The 23791-nt window shown below is 41.0% G+C and overlaps 1 protein-coding gene across 2 annotated transcripts in view; it reads right to left on the minus strand.

Moving 5' to 3' along the window:
* The window catches only part of LOC138351038 (serine/threonine-protein phosphatase 6 regulatory ankyrin repeat subunit C-like), a 284005-nt gene that overhangs the window by 16355 nt on the left and 243859 nt on the right, over window positions 1-23791 (minus strand). For both annotated transcript variants that reach the window (XM_069302580.1, XM_069302575.1), the window contains exon 4: window positions 19648-19938. In XM_069302580.1, coding sequence (XP_069158681.1) covers window positions 19648-19938 — 291 coding nt within the window. The remainder of the gene's footprint in view (window positions 1-19647; window positions 19939-23791) is intronic.

The following is a 23791-nucleotide window of genomic DNA, read 5'->3' on the forward strand; positions in this document are numbered from 1 at the left end:
GTAGCAGTCTTTCCTGTAGACATATATTATTAAATATGACCGAAAAAGTAAGATTAATAATTCTAACACGAATTTTCTCAATCTTTCGTACATTACGCTTCACTGTTGGAGGTAAATCAAAAATCAATTCTCCAAAATTCATTTTTATTTCTAGTCTGACGCGACACGGGCGCGTTTCGTAAAACTTATTACATTTTCAAAGACTTTAGTTCACAAATACACAACTGAATAGAACTTACGTATCTCCGATTTTATATCTACATTTGAGTGAGGTGGAAGGGGTGATGTGGCATTAACACAAGACAGAACAAAGTGTGGTATTAATAGGGTATTAATTTCATCAACACAAGACAGAACAAGGGTATTAATAGGGTATTAATTTCATCAACACAAGACAGAACACGAAACAATGGATATTGAATAGAAGTGTTTGTAGAAAGCCTATTGGTCCATATTTCTTGATGCTTCTATATTGGAGCGGAGTCTTGAGGTGGGTAGAATATAGTTGTGCAATAATTGGCTGTTGATTGCTGGTGTTGACTTCTTGATGTGTAGTGCCTCGCAAACGTCAAGCCGCCTGCTATCGCTGTATCTATCGATGATTTCTGTGTTGTTTACTAGGATTTCTCTGGCGATGGTTTGGTTGTGGGAAGAGATTATATGTTCCTTAATGGAGCCCTGTTGCTTATGCATCGTTAAACGCCTAGAAAGAGATGTTGTTGTCTTGCCTATATACTGGGTTTTTTGGAGCTTACAGTCCCCAAGAGGGCATTTGAAGGCATAGACGACGTTAGTCTCTTTTAAAGCGTTCTGTTTTGTGTCTGGAGAGTTTCTCATGAGTAGGCTGGCCGTTTTTCTGGTTTTATAGTAAATCGTCAGTTGTATCCTCTGATTTTTGTCTGTAGGGATAACGTTTCTATTAACAATATCTTTCAGGACCCTTTCCTCCGTTTTATGAGCTGTGGAAAAGAAGTTCCTGTAAAATAGTCTAATAGGGGGTATAGGTGTTGTGTTAGTTGTTTCTTCAGAGGTTGCATGGCTTTTCACTTTCCTTCTTATGATGTCTTCGATGAAACCATTGGAGAAGCCGTTATTGACTAGGACCTGCCTTACCCTACAGAGTAATAACGGCTTCTCCAATGGTTTCATCGAAGACATCATAAGAAGGAAAGTGAAAAGCCATGCAACCTCTGAAGAGACAACTAACACAACACCTATACCCCCTATTAGACTATTTTACAGGAACTTCTTTTCCACAGCTCATAAAACGGAGGAAAGGGTCCTGAAAGATTTTGTTAATAGAAACGTTATTCCTACAGACAAAAATCAGAGGATACAACTGACGATTTACTATAAAACCAGAAAAACGGCCAGCCTTCTCATGAGAAACTCTCCAGACACAAAACAGAACGCTTTAAAAGAGACTAACGTCGTCTATGCCTTCAAATGCCCACTTGGGGACTGTAAGCTCCAAAAAACCCAGTATATAGGCAAGACAACAACATCTCTTTCTAGGCGTTTAACGATGCATAAGCAACAGGGCTCCATTAAGGAACATATAATCTCTTCCCACAACCAAACCATCGCCAGAGAAATCCTAGTAAACAACACAGAAATCATCGATAGATACAGCGATAGCAGGCGGCTTGACGTTTGCGAGGCACTACACATCAAGAAGTCAACACCAGCAATCAACAGCCAATTATTGCACAACTATATTCTACCCACCTCAAGACTCCGCTCCAATATAGAAGCATCAAGAAATATGGACCAATAGGCTTTCTACAAACACTTCTATTCAATACCCATTGTTTGTGTTCTGTCTTGTGTTGATACTTTTAATACCCTATTAATATCCCCTCTTGTTCTGTCTTGTGTTAATGCCACATCACCCCTCCCACCTCACTCAAATGTAGATATAAAATCAGAGATACGTAAGTTCTAATCAGTTGTGTATTTGTGAACTAAAGTCTTTGAAAATGTAATAAGTTTTACGAAACGCGCCCGTGTCGCGTCAGACTAGAAATAAAAATGAATTTTGGAGAATTAATTTTTGATTTACCTCCAACAGTGAAGCGTAATGTACGAAAGATTGAGAAAATTTGTGTTAGAATTATTAATCTTACTTTTTCGGTCATATTTAATAATATATGTCTACAGGAAAGACTGCTACCAAAATATACTAATATATATATATATATATATATATATATATATATATATATATATATATATATATATATATATATATATAGGGAAGTGGAGAATGAGGGGACGGGGAAGGGGGGGGGAATGGTTTGGGAGGACGAGGGGATGGGGGAGTGGGAGACAGTGGGGAGGACGAGGGGACTGCACAGTGGGGAATTGTTAGGAGGACGAGGGAATGGTGGAGTAGGAGGGGATGGTGAGGATGACAATGGGACGGAGGAGGGGGGAATGGTGAGGAGGAAGATGAGGGGAGGGGGGGGGGGGTAATGGTTGGGAGGACGAGGGGACGGAGGAGTGAGGAAAGGTTGGAAAGACAGGGGAAAGGTAAGGAGGACTGGGAGAGAGGGAAAGGTTGCTGTGACTGAGAAGCACATGTGTTGCTCAGCCACAGCAACGTGTGGCTGGGTACAGCTGTATTATATATATGTATATGTAAATGTATATATACTTAGTATTACCCATCTACAACATTCAATACACAATTTAGCCCTCTATACCACACACACTTTCCCCCAAACAACATGAAGACTAGGTTAACCACCTGCCACAGCTGGTGCACTTTGTACACGTTCATGGGGGTTGAGTTTGTGGTTACTCACACGGCCCACGTCGCCACCATAACTTAGGCCACACGCACTTTAACCCTTACAATGTAGCCCGCATGTGCCATCTGCCAGCTGGTGCACAACTGCTGGTGCACCAGCTGGCAGATGGTGCACAACTGCTGGTGCACCTGTTACACCAGCTGGCAGATGGTGCACACGGTTTACGTCGTAAATTTCACTACTGGTGGACACCATACCAATTTGTGTATGGTAGACATGATACCAACTTTTGTATGCTGGACATAATACCAACTGGTGTACAGTGGACACTATACCAACAGGTGTATGGTGGACACTATACCAAATGGTGTATCGTGGACACTATACCAACAGGTGTATGGTGGACACTATACCAAATGGTGTATCGTGGACACTATACCAAATGGTGTATCGTGGACACTATACCAACTGGTGTATGGTGGACACTAGTAGTGAAATATGTGACTACGGCGACGCTCACCAGCTGCCCCAGGTGGCACTCTTGAGTGCCATCTGAGCAGGTGAGGCGCGACGTCGTAGTCGCAGCGCGTCGTCGTCGTCACACAGGGTTTTTGGGGATTTTCCCGGAAGTTTTGGCGCGTTTCGGACGTGTGTGAGCGTCCGGTGTTTGGGTATGTGGTCAGGAAAGAGGGGAGGTCATGTTGTTGGGTGCCAGGTGGCGCGCGACGTCGTAGTCGCAGCGCGTCGTCGTCGTCACATAGGGTTTTTGGGGAATTTCCCGGATGTTATGACGCGTGGCATCCGGCCAGACGTCACTTGAGAGAGTGTCATGTTGGGGTTGGAAGCTAAGTGGTTGGTAAGCAGTCATGTAGGGAGGAGGGGGAAGAGGAGGAGTGTAGGTTATGTTGTGAAGGGAGGGGGGAGCCCCAATACCTGAGAGGATATCAATGACGTCCATTAGTTCTCCCCCTACATGGGCAGGAAGTGTTGAGGGGAGCGTGAGAGACCAGTGTCTTAAGAATGGAGGGGGAGAAGGAGGGGAAAGGGAGGTAACAGCTGGCAGTGGGTTTGTGTGTGTGAAAGTAGTCATTATTTTTTCTTAAAGAATGACAGTTTTATGTACCCTCTCTGCTTCCAGAGCGCTAAGGATATGTGGGCTATACCTACCACGTAGCTATGACGAGTGACACCACATGTCCACACGGGTTTCCTCTTCAAAGGCTGAGGTCTAACTGTTGCGAATGTCATCATCAACCTCTAACATAGTCAGTCATCCCCCCCCCCTCCCCCCTCCCCCCCCTCCATCCACATAGCAGGACATACCCACATACCATCACCACCACCACACTGCTGGGAGTGACAGCAATATGGCATACCATACTCTCTCATGACACAGCTCTCACCAGCACAGCATTGAGTGTGGCAATGTTCTTTCTCAAAGGTGAGCCATGAGCGCAACATACAAATTCCAAAATGCAGTCCTGGGAGTTTGACACACGTTGATTAACAAGCTATCTGATTATTTATACAGCTTCTCTCTCTCTACATTATATGCGGGTTACATAGTGTGTCAAGAACTCTCTCTCTCTATGTCTCTCTCTCTCTCTCTGTGTCTTTCTGTCTCTCTGTCTCTCTCTGTCTCTGTCTCTATCTCTCTCTCTCTCTCTCTCTGTCTCTGTCTCTGTCTCTGTCTCTCTCTGTCTCAGTCTCAATCTCTCTCTCTCTGTCTCTGTCTCTGTCTCTGTCTCTCTCTGTCTCTCTCTCTCTCTCTATGTCTCTCTGTCTCTCTGTCTCTGTCTCTCTCTGTCTCTCTCTCTATGTCTCTCTCTCTGTCTCTCTCTCTCTCTCTCTCTCTCTCTCTCTCTCTCTCTCTCTCTCTCTCTCTCTCTCTCTCTCTCTCTCTCTCTCTCTCTCTCTCTCTCTATCTCTCTCTCTCACTCTCTCACTCGCTCTCTCTCACCCTCTCTAAAGTCCACCACACGACCCTTCACTTAGTAAACTCAGTCAAAGTCAGTAGGTTAGCGTTTACTAAAAGAGAGAAACATTTCACATCGTCACGGAGACGCGATCTCTACCTACAAATTGTTCTTGTTAACTGTGATCACAACATCTGCTGGCCAAATAAATATCATTGAAATGTATGCATGCTTACTCAATCTCCATCACCTCTTAGTCCTACATCCATAGCAAGACTCCTGAATGAATGAACCGGCAGCCCCTCTCGCTGCAGTCTCACCTTCGTGATGGTTTGAGGTGTATTGAGATGGAGGATGTAATGGCTCGGCCTTACCCTCTCCCCGTCCACCCCCACTTACCCTTACCCCTACCACCCCCCTCCATGGCCAAACCATCACTGCCCCCATTCCCAGACCGGATGTTATGTTCTAAGCTTTAGTATCACCATTCTTTGCTCAAATAGTATTTTTTTAAGAATACCCAGTCATAAGCTGGTCTTCAATCTTATTATTAAAACAAATCATAATTTGCTGTTCTCTCTCTCTGTCTCTCTGTCTCTCAGTCTCTCAGTCTCTCTCTCTCTCCAGATCATTTAGTAGTTGGGGAAAGTAACATCATTTCCTTTCTCCTGCTGCCGCTGTTCACGTATCTTTCTCCATCAAGGCTGTCTCTCTTAAGACCTACGTCATCCAATGTAAACACCAATCGATGAGAATAAGACCGGTGAGTCGATAGAGAAATAGGTCTGGGTTAAGTCTGTTTTTCAGTTCTTGTATCACAGTCAATGTAGCGTAATGGGAAACCAGTCTTTCTACTGCCTACATAAATAGCGTTTGAAAATGTATGCAAGTCTAGACAAACTCCTATAGCCCTTACATTCTAACACAAATAAAATATTAGCACACGATTGCATCGCATTATATCATCATTAAGTAACGTAGAGATCAACTTTCTGGCTGTTGTCCGAATATCATTATTGAAATGTGAACTCATTTAGCCAAACACAATATCTCCATTACATCTCTTAGCATATGAATATTACGGTATACCAGTTTTAACCCTCTATAACACAATGTAACGTAACGTAACGTAACGCAAATCAACTTTCTACAGACCAAATATCGTTTTTAAATGAAAGTATGACTTAGTCCATCTTCGTTACATCTCTCACCATATAGACGTATGGTGTTAGCATAATATGTGAAAAAAATAGTTGATTTCAATTCTTAGCTTGTTCTTCACATGTTCAGTGTTCATTCTTGTATTCCCTATGTTCCTTATCATGTTTTCATATTCTCTATAAGTTCATATTCCCTGCATGTTCACTCTATTCATCAACTTTTTCTTACATGTTTTCTGTGTTCATTCCATGTTCTACAAATGTTCACAGCATGCTCAGTTCAATTCTTTTCACCTGTTTTTCTCATTTTTTTCTGTTTTCTACCATTTTCCCCGTATGTTCACTATGTTCTTTGTCAGGTTTTCATGTACATCATATGTTCTCTGTATAACTTTTATACTCTATATTCATGTTCTCAATGTTCTTAGCTTGTTCTTCACATGTTCAGTGTTCATTCTTGTATTCCCTATGTTCCTTATCATGTTTTCATATTCTCTATAAGTTCATACTCCCTGCATGCTCACTCTATTCATCATCTTTTTCTTACATGTTTTCTGCGTTCACCGTATGTTCACTGTGTTCATTCCGCTACTTAACCTCAATTTTTTTTATGTTCTTTGTTTCTTTAAACCAATTTGTTTCTTCCATTCACTAACTAGTTCTTTGTCAAATAATATTATACGGCAATACAGTCCCCTCAACAATTTTAGTCACTCAGTTTTTATTTACAAAACTGTGTCAAAGTAATTCTCATCGTCGTCAGCTTAATAGTTCTACCAACCCATTCTTAAACAAATCTACACTTTATTCAGTTCCAAATTTACAAAGACAATCCTTTTCTTGTAACTTCTTAACTAAAAATCTTTCGCCAATCAACTAAAACATAGTCACTTTCCTCATTTCTCAACTAAACTTATTATCCAATCAACCAAAAATAGTCAAAGGAATCTTTCCAACCCTGTTCATAACTAAACTTATTCCCTAGTCATCAGAAAAATATCCATGTTCTTCATGTTTCATTGTCATTTCATAACTAAAATTATCCATCAATCAACAGAAAAAGTCATATTCATCATCATTGTTCCTAACTAAAATTATGTTTTGTCAAGTAAGAAAAATAACCAAAGATATCTTTCATCGCTGTTCTTAACGGACATTATACTTTGGGGAGCACAAAATAGTCTCCCTCGTCATGTTTGTCTTTTTCCTTAACTACAAGTATTCATCAGTCAAATAAAAATAGTTACTTCATCATGTTTCCCTGTCATTTCTTAACTGAAATATCACTTCTCTCTTCTGAAATAGTCATGTATAATCTCTTTCCAACACTGTTCTTAACTAAAGTAGCCTTTCACTTTGCTAAAATAGTCATATTCATCATTGTTCCTAACTAAAATTATATGTCGTTAAGTAAGAAATATAGTCAAAGACACTCTTCGAGACATCAAGGACTTACTCAAAGACATCATAGTTACTCTTGTTCTCAGAAGTCATTCTCAAAGTCATCACCGATTTTCTCAGTCACCAAAGTTATTCTCTGAGTTAACAAAATACTACTCATGTTTTCAAAAGACATTCTCAAAGTCAACAAAGTTATTCAAAGAGCTAACAAAAGTTATTCTCGGAGTCACCTTCGTTCTTCAGAGAAACTTTCCAAAACATCTTTGTTCATCAAAGTTATTCTCGGAGTCATCAAAGGTAATCTCTAACTCACTTTGGTCATTAAAGTTAATATCTATGTTATAAAAGTTTGTCTCAGAGACATCTAAGTTAATCTTAGAGTTATCAAATGTAATCTCTAACTCACTTTTGTTCATCAAAGTTGATCTCAGAGTTAACAAAGGTAATCTCTAACTCACTCTCGTTCATCAAAGTTGTTTCAAAGTCATCAAAGTTAATCTCAGAGTTATCCAAAGATATTTTAATGTCCACAAAGTTATTCCAAGAGACGTCAAAGTCAATCTCAGACATCTTCGTTCATAAAAGTTATTCTCAGAGACAACTAAAGTTATTCTCTAAGAGCTATCAAAAGTTATTCTCAGTCAAGATATGTTATTCTCTAAGTAACCTTCCGTTCATCAAAGACATTCTCTAAGCTCTCAAAGTTATTCTCTAAGACAACAAAGTCATTCTCAGTCATCAAAAGTTATTCTCAGACTCACCTTCGTTATTCAAAGAAGCCTTCTGAGACATCCTCGTCCAACAAAACTAACCTCAGAGCCATCAAAAAGTTAAATACAGTCATCAAAGTTATTCTCTAAGTAACTTTTCGTTCATCAGAGAAGCTTTCTAAGACATCTTTGTTCATCAAAGTTGATCTCTAAGACATCAATGTTGTTCTCTAAGACATCAATGTTGTTCTCTAAATCATAAAAGTTAATCTCTAAGACATCAATGTTGTTCTCTAAATCATAAAAGTTAATCTCTAAGGCACCTTCGTCTACTAGAGAAACTTTCCAATCCATCTTCGTTGCTCAAAGTTATTCTCAGAATCATCAAAGAGATCTCTAATTCACCTTCGTTCACCAAAAGTTGTTCTCTAAGACACATTCGTTCATCAAAGAAACTCTCCGTCCATCATGTTATTCTTCAAGTCATCTTCAGTCATAAAATTTCTCTCCAAAATGTAACTAGTTCAGCTTTTCATACCAAACCCGCGCTTCTGTTAAAATATATTTTCTTAGTCACTTTACCCTAAAACTGTTCTCAGAACTACACTGTCTAAATCCTACGTAACCTATCCTCTCCACCCAATGTTACTTAGTTAGCGCAACGTTCCTAAACCTGACTTTACCTATCCTAACTTAACTTACCTTACCTTTACCTATCGTACCTAACTTAACCTGCATAACCTAACTTACATAACTTATCTTACCTATCCTAAAGTAACCTAACTTGCTTTACCTAACTTAATCTACATTCCCAAACTGCTGTATCCTAACTTATCTAGTCCAAACCAGCCATGATCTAACTTACATAATTATTCCTGCTTGTCTTTTGTGTTTCGTCAATCATTGTCTCATATTCATTTACTCATTTCAAGGGTTAATTTCTCAAATGGACATTTTTGCATTTCAAGTGTTATTTGTTCAAGATTGTGTGTTTAACCATTTCAAAGGATTTTTGGTATATATGGGAATTTACTCGTTTCAAGGGCAAATTTCTCAGGGCAAATTTCTCAAATGGTCATTTTTGCAGATCAAGGGTTATTTGTTAAAGTTCATCAAGTTGCTCATAAGTTGTATTTATTATGTTTGTTATTATTTATTTATTCGTATTCCCCAACCTTTTAACCTAACCTTTCAGATGTAGTTTATTGTGTTTTTGACGCATTTGTTGAATATATTATCCTTTTCCCAACCTTTCAGATGTAGTTTTGTTTCTCCTTTTGTATATTTTTACCCAAACCCACCATCCCACTTAACCTTCTTTCCTTCTTTTACTTTGTTTTCACATATAAGTTCATTCTTTATCTTAGTAATAATAAAAATTACAATAGTAAAGAATCAGATCTACTAAGAAAAACAAGAGAGCAAGTGAGTGAGAGCATGAAACGAGGAGAAAAGAGTAAGAGAGAGGGGGGAGGAAGAGCATGGGAGCACAAGACTTGAATTTGAGAAAGAAGAGAGCATTTGAGCAAATGAGTGAGAGAGAGGGGGAGGAAGAGAGAGAATAAGGGAGAGAGATAGGTCCCATGCTCTTCCTCCCCCCCTCTCTCTTACTCTTTTCTCCTCGTTTCATGCTCTCACTCACTTGCTCTCTTGTTTTTCTTAGTAGATCTGATTCTTTACTATTGTAATTTTTATTATTACTAAGATAAAGAATGAACTTATATGTGAAAACAAAGTAAAAGAAGGAAAGAAGGTTAAGTGGGATGGTGGGTTTGGGTAAAAATATACAAAGGAGAAACAAAACTACATCTGAAAGGTTGGGAAAAGGATAATATATTCAACAAATGCGTCAAAAACACAATAAACTACATCTGAAAGGTTAGGAAAAGGATAATATATTCAACAAATACGTCAAAAAACACAATAAACTACATCTGAAAGGTTGGGAAAAGGATAATATATTCAACAAATCTGTCAAAAACACCATAAACTACATCTGAAAGGTTAGGTTAAAAGGTTGGGGAATACGAATAAATAAATAATAACAAACATAATAAATACAACTTATGAGCAACTTGATGAACTTTAACAAATAACCCTTGATCTGCAAAAATGACCATTTGAGAAATTTGCCCTGAGAAATTTGCCCTTGAAACGAGTAAATTCCCATATATACCAAAAATCCTTTGAAATGGTTAAACACACAATCTTGAACAAATAACACTTGAAATGCAAAAATGTCCATTTGAGAAATTAACCCTTGAAATGAGTAAATGAATATGAGACAATGATTGACGAAACACAAAAGACAAGCAGGAATAATTATGTAAGTTAGATCATGGCTGGTTTGGACTAGATAAGTTAGGATACAGCAGTTTGGGAATGTAGATTAAGTTAGGTAAAGCAAGTTAGGTTACTTTAGGATAGGTAAGATAAGTTATGTAAGTTAGGTTATGCAGGTTAAGTTAGGTACGATAGGTAAAGGTAAGGTAAGTTAAGTTAGGATAGGTAAAGTCAGGTTTAGGAACGTTGCGCTAACTAAGTAACATTGGGTGGAGAGGATAGGTTACGTAGGATTTGGACAGTGTAGTTCTGAGAACAGTTTTAGGGTAAAGTGACTAAGAAAATATATTTTAACAGAAGCGCGGGTTTGGTATGAAAAGCTGAACTAGTTACATTTTGGAGAGAAATTTTATGACTGAAGATGACTTGAAGAATAACATGATGGACGGAGAGTTTCTTTGATGAACGAATGTGTCTTAGAGAACAACTTTTGGTGAACGAAGGTGAATTAGAGATCTCTTTGATGATTCTGAGAATAACTTTGATCATCGAAGATGGATTGGAAAGTTTCTCTAGTAGACGAAGGTGCCTTAGAGATTAACTTTTATGATTTAGAGAACAACATTGATGTCTTAGAGATTAACTTTTATGATTTAGAGAACAACATTGATGTCTTAGAGAACAACATTGATGTCTTAGAGATCAACTTTGATGAACAAAGATGTCTTAGAAAGCTTCTCTGATGAACGAAAAGTTACTTAGAGAATAACTTTGATGACTGTATTTAACTTTTTGATGGCTCTGAGGTTAGTTTTGTTGAACGAGGATGTCTCAGAAGGCTTCTTTGAATAACGAAGGTGAGTCTGAGAATAACTTTTGATGACTGAGAATGACTTTGTTGTCTTAGAGAATAACTTTGAGAGCTTAGAGAATGTCTTTGATGAACGGAAGGTTACTTAGAGAATAACATATCTTGACTGAGAATAACTTTTGATAGCTCTTAGAGAATAACTTTAGTTGTCTCTGAGAATAACTTTTATGAACGAAGATGTCTGAGATTGACTTTGACGTCTCTTGGAATAACTTTGTGGACATGAGAATATCTTTGGATAACTCTGAGATTAACTTTGATGACTTTGAAACAACTTTGATGAACGAGAGTGAGTTAGAGATTACCTTTGTTAACTCTGAGATCAACTTTGATGAACAAAAGTGAGTTAGAGATTACATTTGATAACTCTAAGATTAACTTAGATGTCTCTGAGACAAACTTTTATAACATAGAAATTAACTTTAATGACCAAAGTGAGTTAGAGATTACCTTTGATGACTCCGAGAATAACTTTGATGAACAAAGATGTTTTGGAAAGTTTCTCTGAAGAACGAAGGTGACTCCGAGAATAACTTTTGTTAGCTCTTTGAATAACTTTGTTGACTTTGAGAATGTCTTTTGAAAACATGAGTAGTATTTTATTAACTCAGAGAATAACTTTGGTGACTGAGAAAATCGGTGATGACTTTGAGAATGACTTCTGAGAACAAGAGTAACTATGATGTCTTTGAGTAAGTCCTTGATGTCTCGAAGAGTGTCTTTGACTATATTTCTTACTTAACGACATATAATTTTAGTTAGGAACAATGATGAATATGACTATTTTAGCAAAGTGAAAGGCTACTTTAGTTAAGAACAGTAATGGAAAGAGATTATACATGACTATTTCAGATGAGAGAAGTGATATTTCAGTTAAGAAATGACAGGGAAACATGATGAAGTAACTATTTTTATTTGACTGATGAATACTTGTAGTTAAGGAAAAAGACAAACATGACGAGGGAGACTATTTTGTGCTCCCCAAAGTACAATGTCCGTTAAGAACAGCGATGAAAGATATCTTTGGTTATTTTTCTTACTTGACAAAACATAATTTTAGTTAGGAACAATGATGATGAATATGACTTTTTCTGTTGATTGATGGATAATTTTAGTTATGAAATGACAATGAAACATGAAGAACATGGATATTTTTCTGATGACTAGGGAATAAGTTTAGTTATGAACAGGGTTGGAAAGATTCCTTTGACTATTTTTGGTTGATTGGATAATAAGTTTAGTTGAGAAATGAGGAAAGTGACTATGTTTTAGTTGATTGGCGAAAGATTTTTAGTTAAGAAGTTACAAGAAAAGGATTGTCTTTGTAAATTTGGAACTGAATAAAGTGTAGATTTGTTTAAGAACGGGTTGGTAGAACTATTAAGCTGACGACGATGAGAATTACTTTGACACAGTTTTGTAAATAAAAACTGAGTGACTAAAATTGTTGAGGGGACTGTATTGCCGTATAATATTATTTGACAAAGAACTAGTTAGTGAATGGAAGAAACAAATTGGTTTAAAGAAACAAAGAACATAAAAAAAATTGAGGTTAAGTAGGGGAATGAACACAGTGAACAAACGGTGAACGCAGAAAACATGTAAGAAAAAGTTGATGAATAGAGTGAGCATGCAGGGAGTATGAACTTATAGAGAATATGAAAACATGATAAGGAACATAGGGAATACAAGAATGAACACTGAACATGTGAAGAACAAGCTAAGAACATTGAGAACATGAATATTGAGTATAAAAGTTATTCAGAAAACATATGATGTACATGAAAACCTGACAAAGAACATAGTGAACATACGGGGAAAATGGTAGAAAACAGAAAAAAATGAGAAAAACAGGTGAAAAGAATTGAACTGAGCATGCTGTGAACATTTGTAGAACATGGAATGAACACAGAAAACATGTAAGAAAAAGTTGATGAATAGAGTGAACATGCAGGGAATATGAACTTATAGAGAATATGAAGACATGATAAGGAACAGAGGGAATACAAGAATGAACACTGAACATGTGAAGAACAAGCTAAGAATTGAAATCAACTATTTTTTTCACATATTATGCTAACACCATACGTCTATATGGTGAGAGATGTAACGAAGATGGACTAAGTCATACTTTCATTTAAAAACGATATTTGGTCTGTAGAAAGTTGATTTGCGTTACGTTACGTTACGTTACATTGTGTTATAGAGGGTTAAAACTGGTATACCGTAATATTCATATGCTAAGAGATGTAATGGAGATATTGTGTTTGGCTAAATGAGTTCACATTTCAATAATGATATTCGGACAACAGCCAGAAAGTTGATCTCTACGTTACTTAATGATGATATAATGCGATGCAATCGTGTGCTAATATTTTATTTGTGTTAGAATGTAAGGGCTATAGGAGTTTGTCTAGACTTGCATACATTTTCAAACGCTATTTATGTAGGCAGTAGAAAGACTGGTTTCCCATTACGCTACATTGACTGTGATACAAGAACTGAAAAATAGACTTAACCCAGACCTATTTCACTATCGACTCACCGGTCTTATTCTCATCGATTGGTGTTTACATTGGATGACGTAGGTCTTAAGAGAGACAGCCTTGATGGAGAAAGATACGTGAACAGCGGCAGCAGGAGAAAGGAAATGATGTTACTTTCCCCAACTACTAAATGATCTGGAGAGAGAGAGACTGAGAGACTGAGAGACTGAGAGACAGAGAGACAGAGAGAGAGAACAGCAAATTATGATTTGTTTTAATAATAAGATTGAAGACCAGCTTATGACTGGGTATTCTTAAAAAAATACTATTTGAGCAAAGAATGGTGATACTAAAGCTTAGAACATAACATCCGGTCTGGGAATGGGGGCAGTGATGGTTTGGCCATGGAGGGGGGTGGTAGGGGTAAGGGTAAGTGGGGGTGGACGGGGAGAGGGTAAGGCCGAGCCATTACATCCTCCATCTCAATACACCTCAAACCATCACGAAGGTGAGACTGCAGCGAGAGGGGCTGCCGGTTCATTCATTCAGGAGTCTTGCTATGGATGTAGGACTAAGAGGTGATGGAGATTGAGTAAGCATGCATACATTTCAATGATATTTATTTGGCCAGCAGATGTTGTGATCACAGTTAACAAGAACAATTTGTAGGTAGAGATCGCGTCTCCGTGACGATGTGAAATGTTTCTCTCTTTTAGTAAACGCTAACCTACTGACTTTGACTGAGTTTACTAAGTGAAGGGTCGTGTGGTGGACTTTAGAAAGGGTGAGAGAGAGCGAGTGAGAGAGTGAGAGAGAGAGAGAGAGAGAGAGAGAGAGAGAGAGAGAGAGAGAGAGAGAGAGAGAGAGAGAGAGAGAGAGAGAGAGAGAGAGAGAGAGAGAGAGAGAGAGAGAGAGAGAGAGAGAGAGAGAGAGAGAGAGAGAGAGAGAGACAGACAGAGAGTGAGAGAGAGAGAGAGAGACAGAGAGAGAGACATAGAGAGAGAGACAGAGAGAGACAGAGACAGAGAGACAGAGAGAAATAGAGAGAGAGAGAGAGACAGAGAGAGACAGAGACAGAGACAGAGACAGAGAGAGAGATTGAGACAGAGACAGAGAGAGACAGAGACAGAGACAGAGACAGAGAGAGAGAGAGAGAGAGAGATAGAGACAGAGACAGAGAGAGACAGAGAGACAGAAAGACACAGAGAGAGAGAGAGAGACATAGAGAGAGAGAGTTCTTGACACACTATGTAACCCGCATATAATGTAGAGAGAGAGAAGCTGTATAAATAATCAGATAGCTTGTTAATCAACGTGTGTCAAACTCCCAGGACTGCATTTTGGAATTTGTATGTTGCGCTCATGGCTCACCTTTGAGAAAGAACATTGCCACACTCAATGCTGTGCTGGTGAGAGCTGTGTCATGAGAGAGTATGGTATGCCATATTGCTGTCACTCCCAGCAGTGTGGTGGTGGTGATGGTATGTGGGTATGTCCTGCTATGTGGATGGAGGGGGGGGGAGGGTAATGACTGACTATGTTAGAGGTTGATGATGACATTCGCAACAGTTAGACCTCAGCCTTTGAAGAGGAAACCCGTGTGGACATGTGGTGTCACTCGTCATAGCTACGTGGTAGGTATAGCCCACATATCCTTAGCGCTCTGGAAGCAGAGAGGGTACATAAAACTGTCATTCTTTAAGAAAAAATAATGACTACTTTCACACACACAAACCCACTGCCAGCTGTTACCTCCCTTTCCCCTCCTTCTCCCCCTCCATTCTTAAGACACTGGTCTCTCACGCTCCCCTCAACACTTCCTGCCCATGTAGGGGGAGAACTAATGGACGTCATTGATATCCTCTCAGGTATTGGGGCTCCCCCCTCCCTTCACAACATAACCTACACTCCTCCTCTTCCCCCTCCTCCCTACATGACTGCTTACCAACCACTTAGCTTCCAACCCCAACATGACACTCTCTCAAGTGACGTCTGGCCGGATGCCACGCGTCATAACATCCGGGAAATTCCCCAAAAACCCTATGTGACGACGACGACGCGCTGCGACTACGACGTCGCGCGCCACCTGGCACCCAACAACATGACCTCCCCTCTTTCCTGACCACATACCCAAACACCGGACGCTCACACGCGTCCGAAACGCGCCAAAACTTCCGGGAAAATCCCCCAAAACCCTGTGTGACGACGACGACGAGCTGCGACTACGACGTCGCGCCTCACCTGCTCAGATGGCACTCAAGAGTGCCACCTGGGGCAGCTGGTGCGCGTCGCCGTAGTCACATATTTCACTACTGACACTATACCAACTGGTGTATGGTGGGCACTATACCAACAGGTGTATGGTGGACACTATAGCAACTGGTGTATGGAGGACACAATACCAACTGGTGTAAGGCAGACACTATACCAACTGGTGTATGGTGGACACTATACTAAATGGTGTATGGTGGACACTATACCAACTGGTATATGGTGGACACTATACCAACTGGTGTATGGTGGACACGATACCAACTGGTGTATGGAGGACACTATACCAACTGGTGTAAGGCAGACACTATACCAACTGGTGTATGGTGGACACTATACCAACTGGTGTATGGTGGACACTATACCAACTGGTGTAAGGCAGACACTATACCAACTGGTGTATGGAGGACACTATACCAACTGGTGTATGGAGGACACTATACCAACTGGTGTATGGTGGACACTATACCAACTGGTGCATGGTGGACACTATACCAACTGGTGTAAGGCAGACACTATACCAACTGGTGTATGGTGGACACTATACCAACTGGTGTATGGTGGTCACTATACCAACTGGTGTATGGTGGACACTATACCAACTGGTGTATGGTAGACACTATACCAACTGGTGTATGGTGGACACTATACCAACTGGTGTATGGTGGACAATATACCAACTGGTGTATGGAGGACACTATACCAACTGGTGTATGGTGGACACTATACCAACTGGTGTATGGTGGACACTATACCAACTGGTGTATGGTGGACACTATACCAACTGGTGTATGGTGGACACTATACCAACTGGTGTATGGAGGACACTATACCAACTGGTGTATGGAGGACACTATACCAACTGGTGTATGGAGGACACTATACCAACTGGTGTATGGTGGACACTATACCATCTGGTGTATGGTGGAGACTATACCAACTGGTATATGGTGGACACTATACCAACTGGTATATGGTGGACACTATACCAACTGGTGTATGGTGGACACTATACCAACTGGTGTAAGGCAGACACTATACCAACTGGTGTATGGTGGACACTATACCAACTGGTGTAAGGCAGACACTATACCAACTGGTGTATGGTGGACACTATACCAACTGGTGTATGGTGGACACTATACCAACTGGTGTATGGTGGACAATATACCAACTGGTGTATGGAGGACACTATACCAACTGGTGTATGGTGGACACTATACCAACTGGTGTATGGTGGACACTATACCAACTGGTGTATGGTGGACACTATACCAACTGGTGTATGGTGGACACTATACCAACTGGTGTATGGAGGACACTATCCCAACTGGTGTATGGAGGACACTATACCAACTGGTGTATGGAGGACACTATACAAACTGGTGTATGGTGGACACTATACCAACTGGTGTATGGTGGACACTATACCAACTGGTGTAAGGCAGACACTATACCAACTGGTGTATGGTGGACACTATACCAACTGGTGTAAGGCAGACACTATACCAACTGGTGTATGGTGGACACTATACCAACTGGTGTATGGTGGACACTATACCAACTGGTGAATGGTGGACACTATACCAACTGGTGTATGGAGGACACTATACCAACTGGTGTAAGGTGGACACTATACCAACTCGTGTATGGAGGACACTATACCAACTGGTGTATGGAGGACACTATACCAACTGGTGTATGGTGGACACTATACCAACTGGTGTATGGTGGACACTATACCAACTGGTGTATGGAGGACACTATACCAACTGGTGTAAGGTGGACACTATACCAACTCGTGTATGGAGGACACTATACCAACTGGTGTGTGGAGGACACTATACCAACTGGTGTATGGTGGACACTATACCAACTGGTGTATGGTGGACACTATACCAACTCGTGTATGGAGGACACTATACCAACTGGTGTATGGTGGACACTATAGCAACTGGTGTATGGTGGACACTATACCAACTGGTGTATGGAGGACACTATACCAACTGGTGTATGGTGGACACTATACCATCTGGTGTATGGTGGAGACTATACCAACTGGTGTATGGTGGACACTATACCAACTGGTGTATGGTGGAGACTATACCAACTGGTGTATGGTGGACACTATACCAACTGGTGTATGGTGGACACTATACCAACTCGTGTATGGAGGACACTGTACCAACTGGTGTAAGGCAGACACTATACCAACTGGTGTATGGTGGACACTATACCAACTGGTGTATGGTGGACACTATACCAACTGGTGTATGGTGGACACTATACCAACTGGTGTATGGTGGACACTATACCAAATCCTGTATGGAGGACACTATACCAACTGGTGTAAGGCAGACACTATACCAACTGGTGTATGGTGGACACTATACAATCTGGTGTATGGTGAACACTATACCAACTGGTGTATGGTGGTCACTATACCAACTGGTGTATGGTGGACACTATACCATCTGGTGTATGGAGGACACTATACCAACTGGTGTATGGTGGACACTATACCAACTGGTGTATGGTGGTCACTATACCAACTGGTGTATGGTGGACACTATACCAACTGGTGTATGGTGGACACTATACCAACTGGTGTATGGTGGTCACTATACCAACTGGTGTAAGGTGGACACTATACCAACTCGTGTATGGAGGACACTATACCAACTGGTGTATGGAGGACACTATACCAACTGGTGTATGGTGGACACTATAGCAACTGGTGTATGATGGACACTATACCATCTGGTGTATGGTGGACACTATACCATCTGGTGTATGGTGGACACTATACCATCTGGTGTATGGTGGACACTATACCAACTGGTGTATGGTGGACACTATACCAACTGGTGTATGGTGGACACTATACCATCTGGTGTATGGTGGACACTATACCATCTGGTGTATGGTGGACACTATACCAACTGGTGTATGGTGGACACTATACCAACTGGTGTATGGTGGACACTATACCATCTGGTGTATGGTGGACACTATACCAACTGGTGTATGGTGGACACTATACCAACTGGTGTATGGTGGACACTATACCAACTGGTGTATGGTGGACACTATACCAACTGGTGTATGGTGGACACTATACCAACTGGTGTATGGAGGACACTATACCAACTGGTGTATGGAGGACACTATACCAACTGGTGTATGGTGGACACTATACCAACTGGTGTATGGTGGACACTATACCAACTGGTGTATGGAGGACACTATACCAACTGGTGTAAGGTGGACACTATACCAACTGGTGTATGGTGGACACTATACCAACTGGTGTATGGTGGACACTATACCAACTGGTGTATGGTGGACACTATACCAACTGGTGTATGGAGGACACTATACCAACTGGTGTAAGGTGGACACTATACCAACTTGTGTATGGTGGTCACTATACCAACTGGTGTATGGTGGACACTATACCAACTGGTGTATGGTGGACACTATACCAACTGGTGTATGGTGGACACTATACCAAGTGGTGTATGGTGGACACTATACCAACTGGTGTATGGTGGACACTATACCAACTGGTGTATGGTGGACACTATACCAAGTGGTGTATGGTGGACACTATACCAACTGGTGTATGGTGAACACTATACCAACTGGTGTATGGTGGTCACTATACCAACTTGTGTATGGTGGTCACTATTCCAACTGGTGTAAGGTGGACACTATACCAACTTGTGTATGGTGGACACTATACCAACTGGTGTATGGTGGACACTATACCAACTGGTGTATGGTGGACACTCACCCGCGTGATGGTGACCTGAAGACGGAGAGCGACGTCGGGGGAGCACCAGGCTAGTGTCAGCAGGTTGAGGCCGTGGGAGGTGGTGGTGAGCGGGGCTCCAGCTGCCAGCAGGAGGGTGGTGATCCTGCACCGGGTACTCGTGACGGCCAGACACAGCGAGGAGACGCTCCAGCATCCCAGGGGCTCCAGGGACGCTCCTGACCACAGCAGCTGACCTGCCTGCTCGGTGTCGTCACACAGGCTGATCACACCCAGCAGCTGCTCGTACACCTCTCCTGGTCCACCCTCAACCTGCACAATGTCACAGTCTTAGACAAATGTCGTTCTCCTTGTTCACGGTGAATCATCACAAGTTTGTAGATGAGTAAACCTATAATGTTTCGCTTATGTACTGGATGATCGAGAACTTACTCAGGTTCTTGAACATTGATGGAGGGATTTAACTCTACACTAATGTTGTGTATTTCGTATACGTTGAGCCAGAACTAAGTTAACAACCTCTCGTGACGTATGCATGCTGCTTATTCCTCGGTTCTGTTTAACGGATATTGTATTGTAGGGGGACGGGCTCTTATGTCGTGTGGACACGAGCCACACGACATACTTGTATCAGAGTACGAGTACTTGTATCAGAGTACGAGTACTAATACCCGACCTTACTAAAGAGTAATATAAATATAGAGTCTGCCCTTCAATAGTTCTTATAGTCATTGTTTAACCAGACTCACCTGGACAGGATCACACGCTCTTCTCCCTGTCAGGGGCCAGTCAGTGTTAAGACACTAGATCAGTATGAAGATATGTGGGAAATTCCTATATCATTCATAAATTTTAATAAATGTTGGTTTGTATCAGTTTAAGTATGAATAAAATGTTTTAGTTAGTCATGAAAGAGATGACGAAAATGACAACTTTGTTCCAGGAAACTGGATTAATATATCCTGAGTCGTCTACATCTCGATCTCTAAACGTTTCTAGCTAATTTAATATAAAAATCACCAGTCTCAGGACTAGGAATAGTATGTGACGATAATCTCCTTCAAGAGAGATTGAGCCTGCTCTTCCCTCCTAAGTACGTCCCTATACAACTAATAACAACAATAACAACTAATATAGAAGATATATCCAACAAGTACAACACCAAGGTTTGCCCAGAGAGCAAACGTATTCGCACCGGGAACACCTGCTCCACCTCCGCCACTCAAACCAGCAAACTACTTGTCCGTTGCCTGCTCTTCGCTGATTGGCTGGTGCCTGTCGCACCTGCTTCCTCCACCCGCCACACTAGCTGACGTCTGGGCCACCACAACCTACAGACCTCAGAATATCCCATGCTTTCCACAAGTTAACACGTCTCATTGGTACACGTAAGCCCTGGCTTACGTGTACTAAGAGAGGTGGCAGCTTAAAGCCAATATTCCTGCACTCATATATCTCCTTGTATATTATTCACTTGTCTTAACGTAACTTTTCATTTTGCCAGTGATTATTCTTATTATTTTGATTGATTGATTTTGATACAATTTTTATGTCCAATTTTATTCATGTTTTGCTTTTCTAACGTAATTAAAATGTCATTGTTAAATTTACTTGTGTTTTGTGTGTCTTCCCATTACCTTACCACAGACGGAAGTTCCAGATTTTCTCTTTTTGTTTCTTTATGTGACGAGGCCATACCCCTAGCTTTTGAAACAGCCGAACACCAACGCGTTACCGTCACATATTAAGTGGGGGCCTGTCCTAGGAGCTTCACTCAGGTACTGGTGCCAAGTAGTAATTAATGGTAAGCGTATTTAACTTTGGTAACGTAACTTTTACTATTTTTCATATTTATATGGTGCGGTGGGTGTGTATTGTGCATTACGAGAGTAGCATATGGTGAAGGTGAGACAACTTTGGATTACGTGGTGACTGTAGGCCTCAGTCATACTCTTAATTGGTCATCTCTCCCTCCGTGTTATTACTCGTGTTTACCATCTTTTGTCCCTTGGATATTTCTCATATTTTCGACAGATCATCATATTGGTACCCTGGTACTGTGGTCTGCCTCCGGGTCAAGTGCACCTAATCTTCTGCAATCTGACTGTAGGAGGACAAAGAGGGCCAAAGTTCCTCTAGCTCGAACTTTAGTTGCTGAATTGGGACCTCAGCAGCAGTTCTCGTCACCAGTTGACACCTCGCACCCCTACACGTCAGTCAGAGATGATGATACATACAACGGTAGGGAATTAGCTTACTTTTTCAGAGCACAAAAGTTCGCTAATTCTGTAAGTATCATATTAATTTCAGTAGGAAAGACTTGCTTATGTCCTATAGAGACTCGGCAAGGTATGCCTACATCCTTGGACTACCAATTTTACTTTTGAGGCAATTAACTGTTTCATTTGTTTTCGAAACTCAGTTTCACTTGTTTAGTAGGATTTTCTTGCCCTTATCCTCTTACATGAGTACCGGGTACAAGATTTCCTGCGACCTTGATTTAAACTAATCATTTAACATCTTATATTTAACTTTATTTGTTAAAGATTCCACAGGATAGGTACCAGTTGCCACGTTGTCCTGTTTCTGACATTCACTATATAATAACGGTATATTCGTTGTACATTTATTTGCTAATTTCACCATGTTTCGTCTCCAAGCTTTCCGTGCAGATCCAGCAGGTGAAATAGGGACTTTAAGTCGTGCCAAGAGGACTGAATTACAAACTCTTGCACATGAGTATCAACTAGAAGTTCCCTACCAAGCCAACAAAAATGACATACACAACCTGTTGCTGGATCACTATTTAGAACAAGGTAAGATAGACTCTGAAACTCATGAAACTTACTATATTGCAGATAAAACTGATTTGGCGACGATGAAACTCAAAATAGAACTGGCCAAGATTGAACGCGAGCAGCAAAGGGAAGCCCTCGAACAACAAGAACGAGCAGCTGCCATACGAAGAGAAGAACAAGAACGTGAGATTGCGTTACTCCGTGAACGTGAACGAATACAGCTTGAAACAAAACAACGCGAGTTGGAGATGCAACGCGAACATGACAAGCAACAAGTGACTCTGGCTCTAGAGTGTCGTCAACGAGAATTCACGTTGGAAACTTCACACCTCGCTCAACGCCAGCAAGCTACTGCCAATCTTCCCGTCAGTTTTAATATATCACATGCAAGTAAGTTAATACCATCCTTTGTAGAAGCAGAAGTTGACGTGTTTTTTTACCACCTTTGAAACCCTTGCTAATCAACTTCGTTAGCCTGCCGACCAATGGGCCACACTTCTCAGAGTCCATCTTACAGGTAGAGCTGCAGTCACACTCAGTACTTTGGCGTCTGGGAATGACTACCAGACTCTGAAACAAGCAGTGTTGGACGCCTACCTTCTCTCCACAGAAAGTTATCGAAGGAAATTCCGTGACCACCTGAAGGCAAGTACCACTACCTTCCTCGAGTTTGCTAACACAAAACGGAGATATTTTATGAAATGGCTGGAAGCAGCACATGTCTCTACTTTTACAGAACTCGTCAACCTGATGCTAGTTGAAGAATTCTTGAGGCGTGTGCCGCCTCCTGTCCGTCTATATTTAGCAGATAAAGACGAAACCGACTACCTGAAGTGTGCTAAGTCGGCTGACACTTACAGCCTCATCCACCGGCTGACACCCAAACCATCCTCCAGTAAGAAGTCGTGGTACAGTTACGAGAAAGTGAGTACCGATCAAGCTGGCTCGCAATTGTACTGCAAGTATTGTAGACTCTATGGACATACCATAGACAAGTGTGGTAAGTCTCAATACAAAGGAACCACTGACACACAGAAACCCAAACCAACTCCTCCTAAGTCCGGTAAGCCTGTGATGAATGTTGGTGTTCAGGTTAATGATCTTTCTCTTTTCAGTAACCACCTGTATACTGGAACTGTCTCTGCCAACGGTTCAAATCCGAAGGGACGTTTCAAATTGAAGATCTTAAGGGACACAGCGGCTCTTCAATCGATCATCTTGAAGTCGGCTGTGCCCAACATTGCCTACACCGGAGAAACTGTCTTCATCACTGACCTCACTGCTACCACTCCTTATCCTCTCGCCAGAGTCCACCTGGATTGTCCCTTCGTGAACGGAGAAGTCCAAGTCGCCGTCAGGGAAAAGCC

This window comes from Procambarus clarkii, chromosome 5 (assembly GCF_040958095.1).
Source record: "Procambarus clarkii isolate CNS0578487 chromosome 5, FALCON_Pclarkii_2.0, whole genome shotgun sequence".
NCBI lineage: Eukaryota > Metazoa > Arthropoda > Malacostraca > Decapoda > Cambaridae > Procambarus > Procambarus clarkii.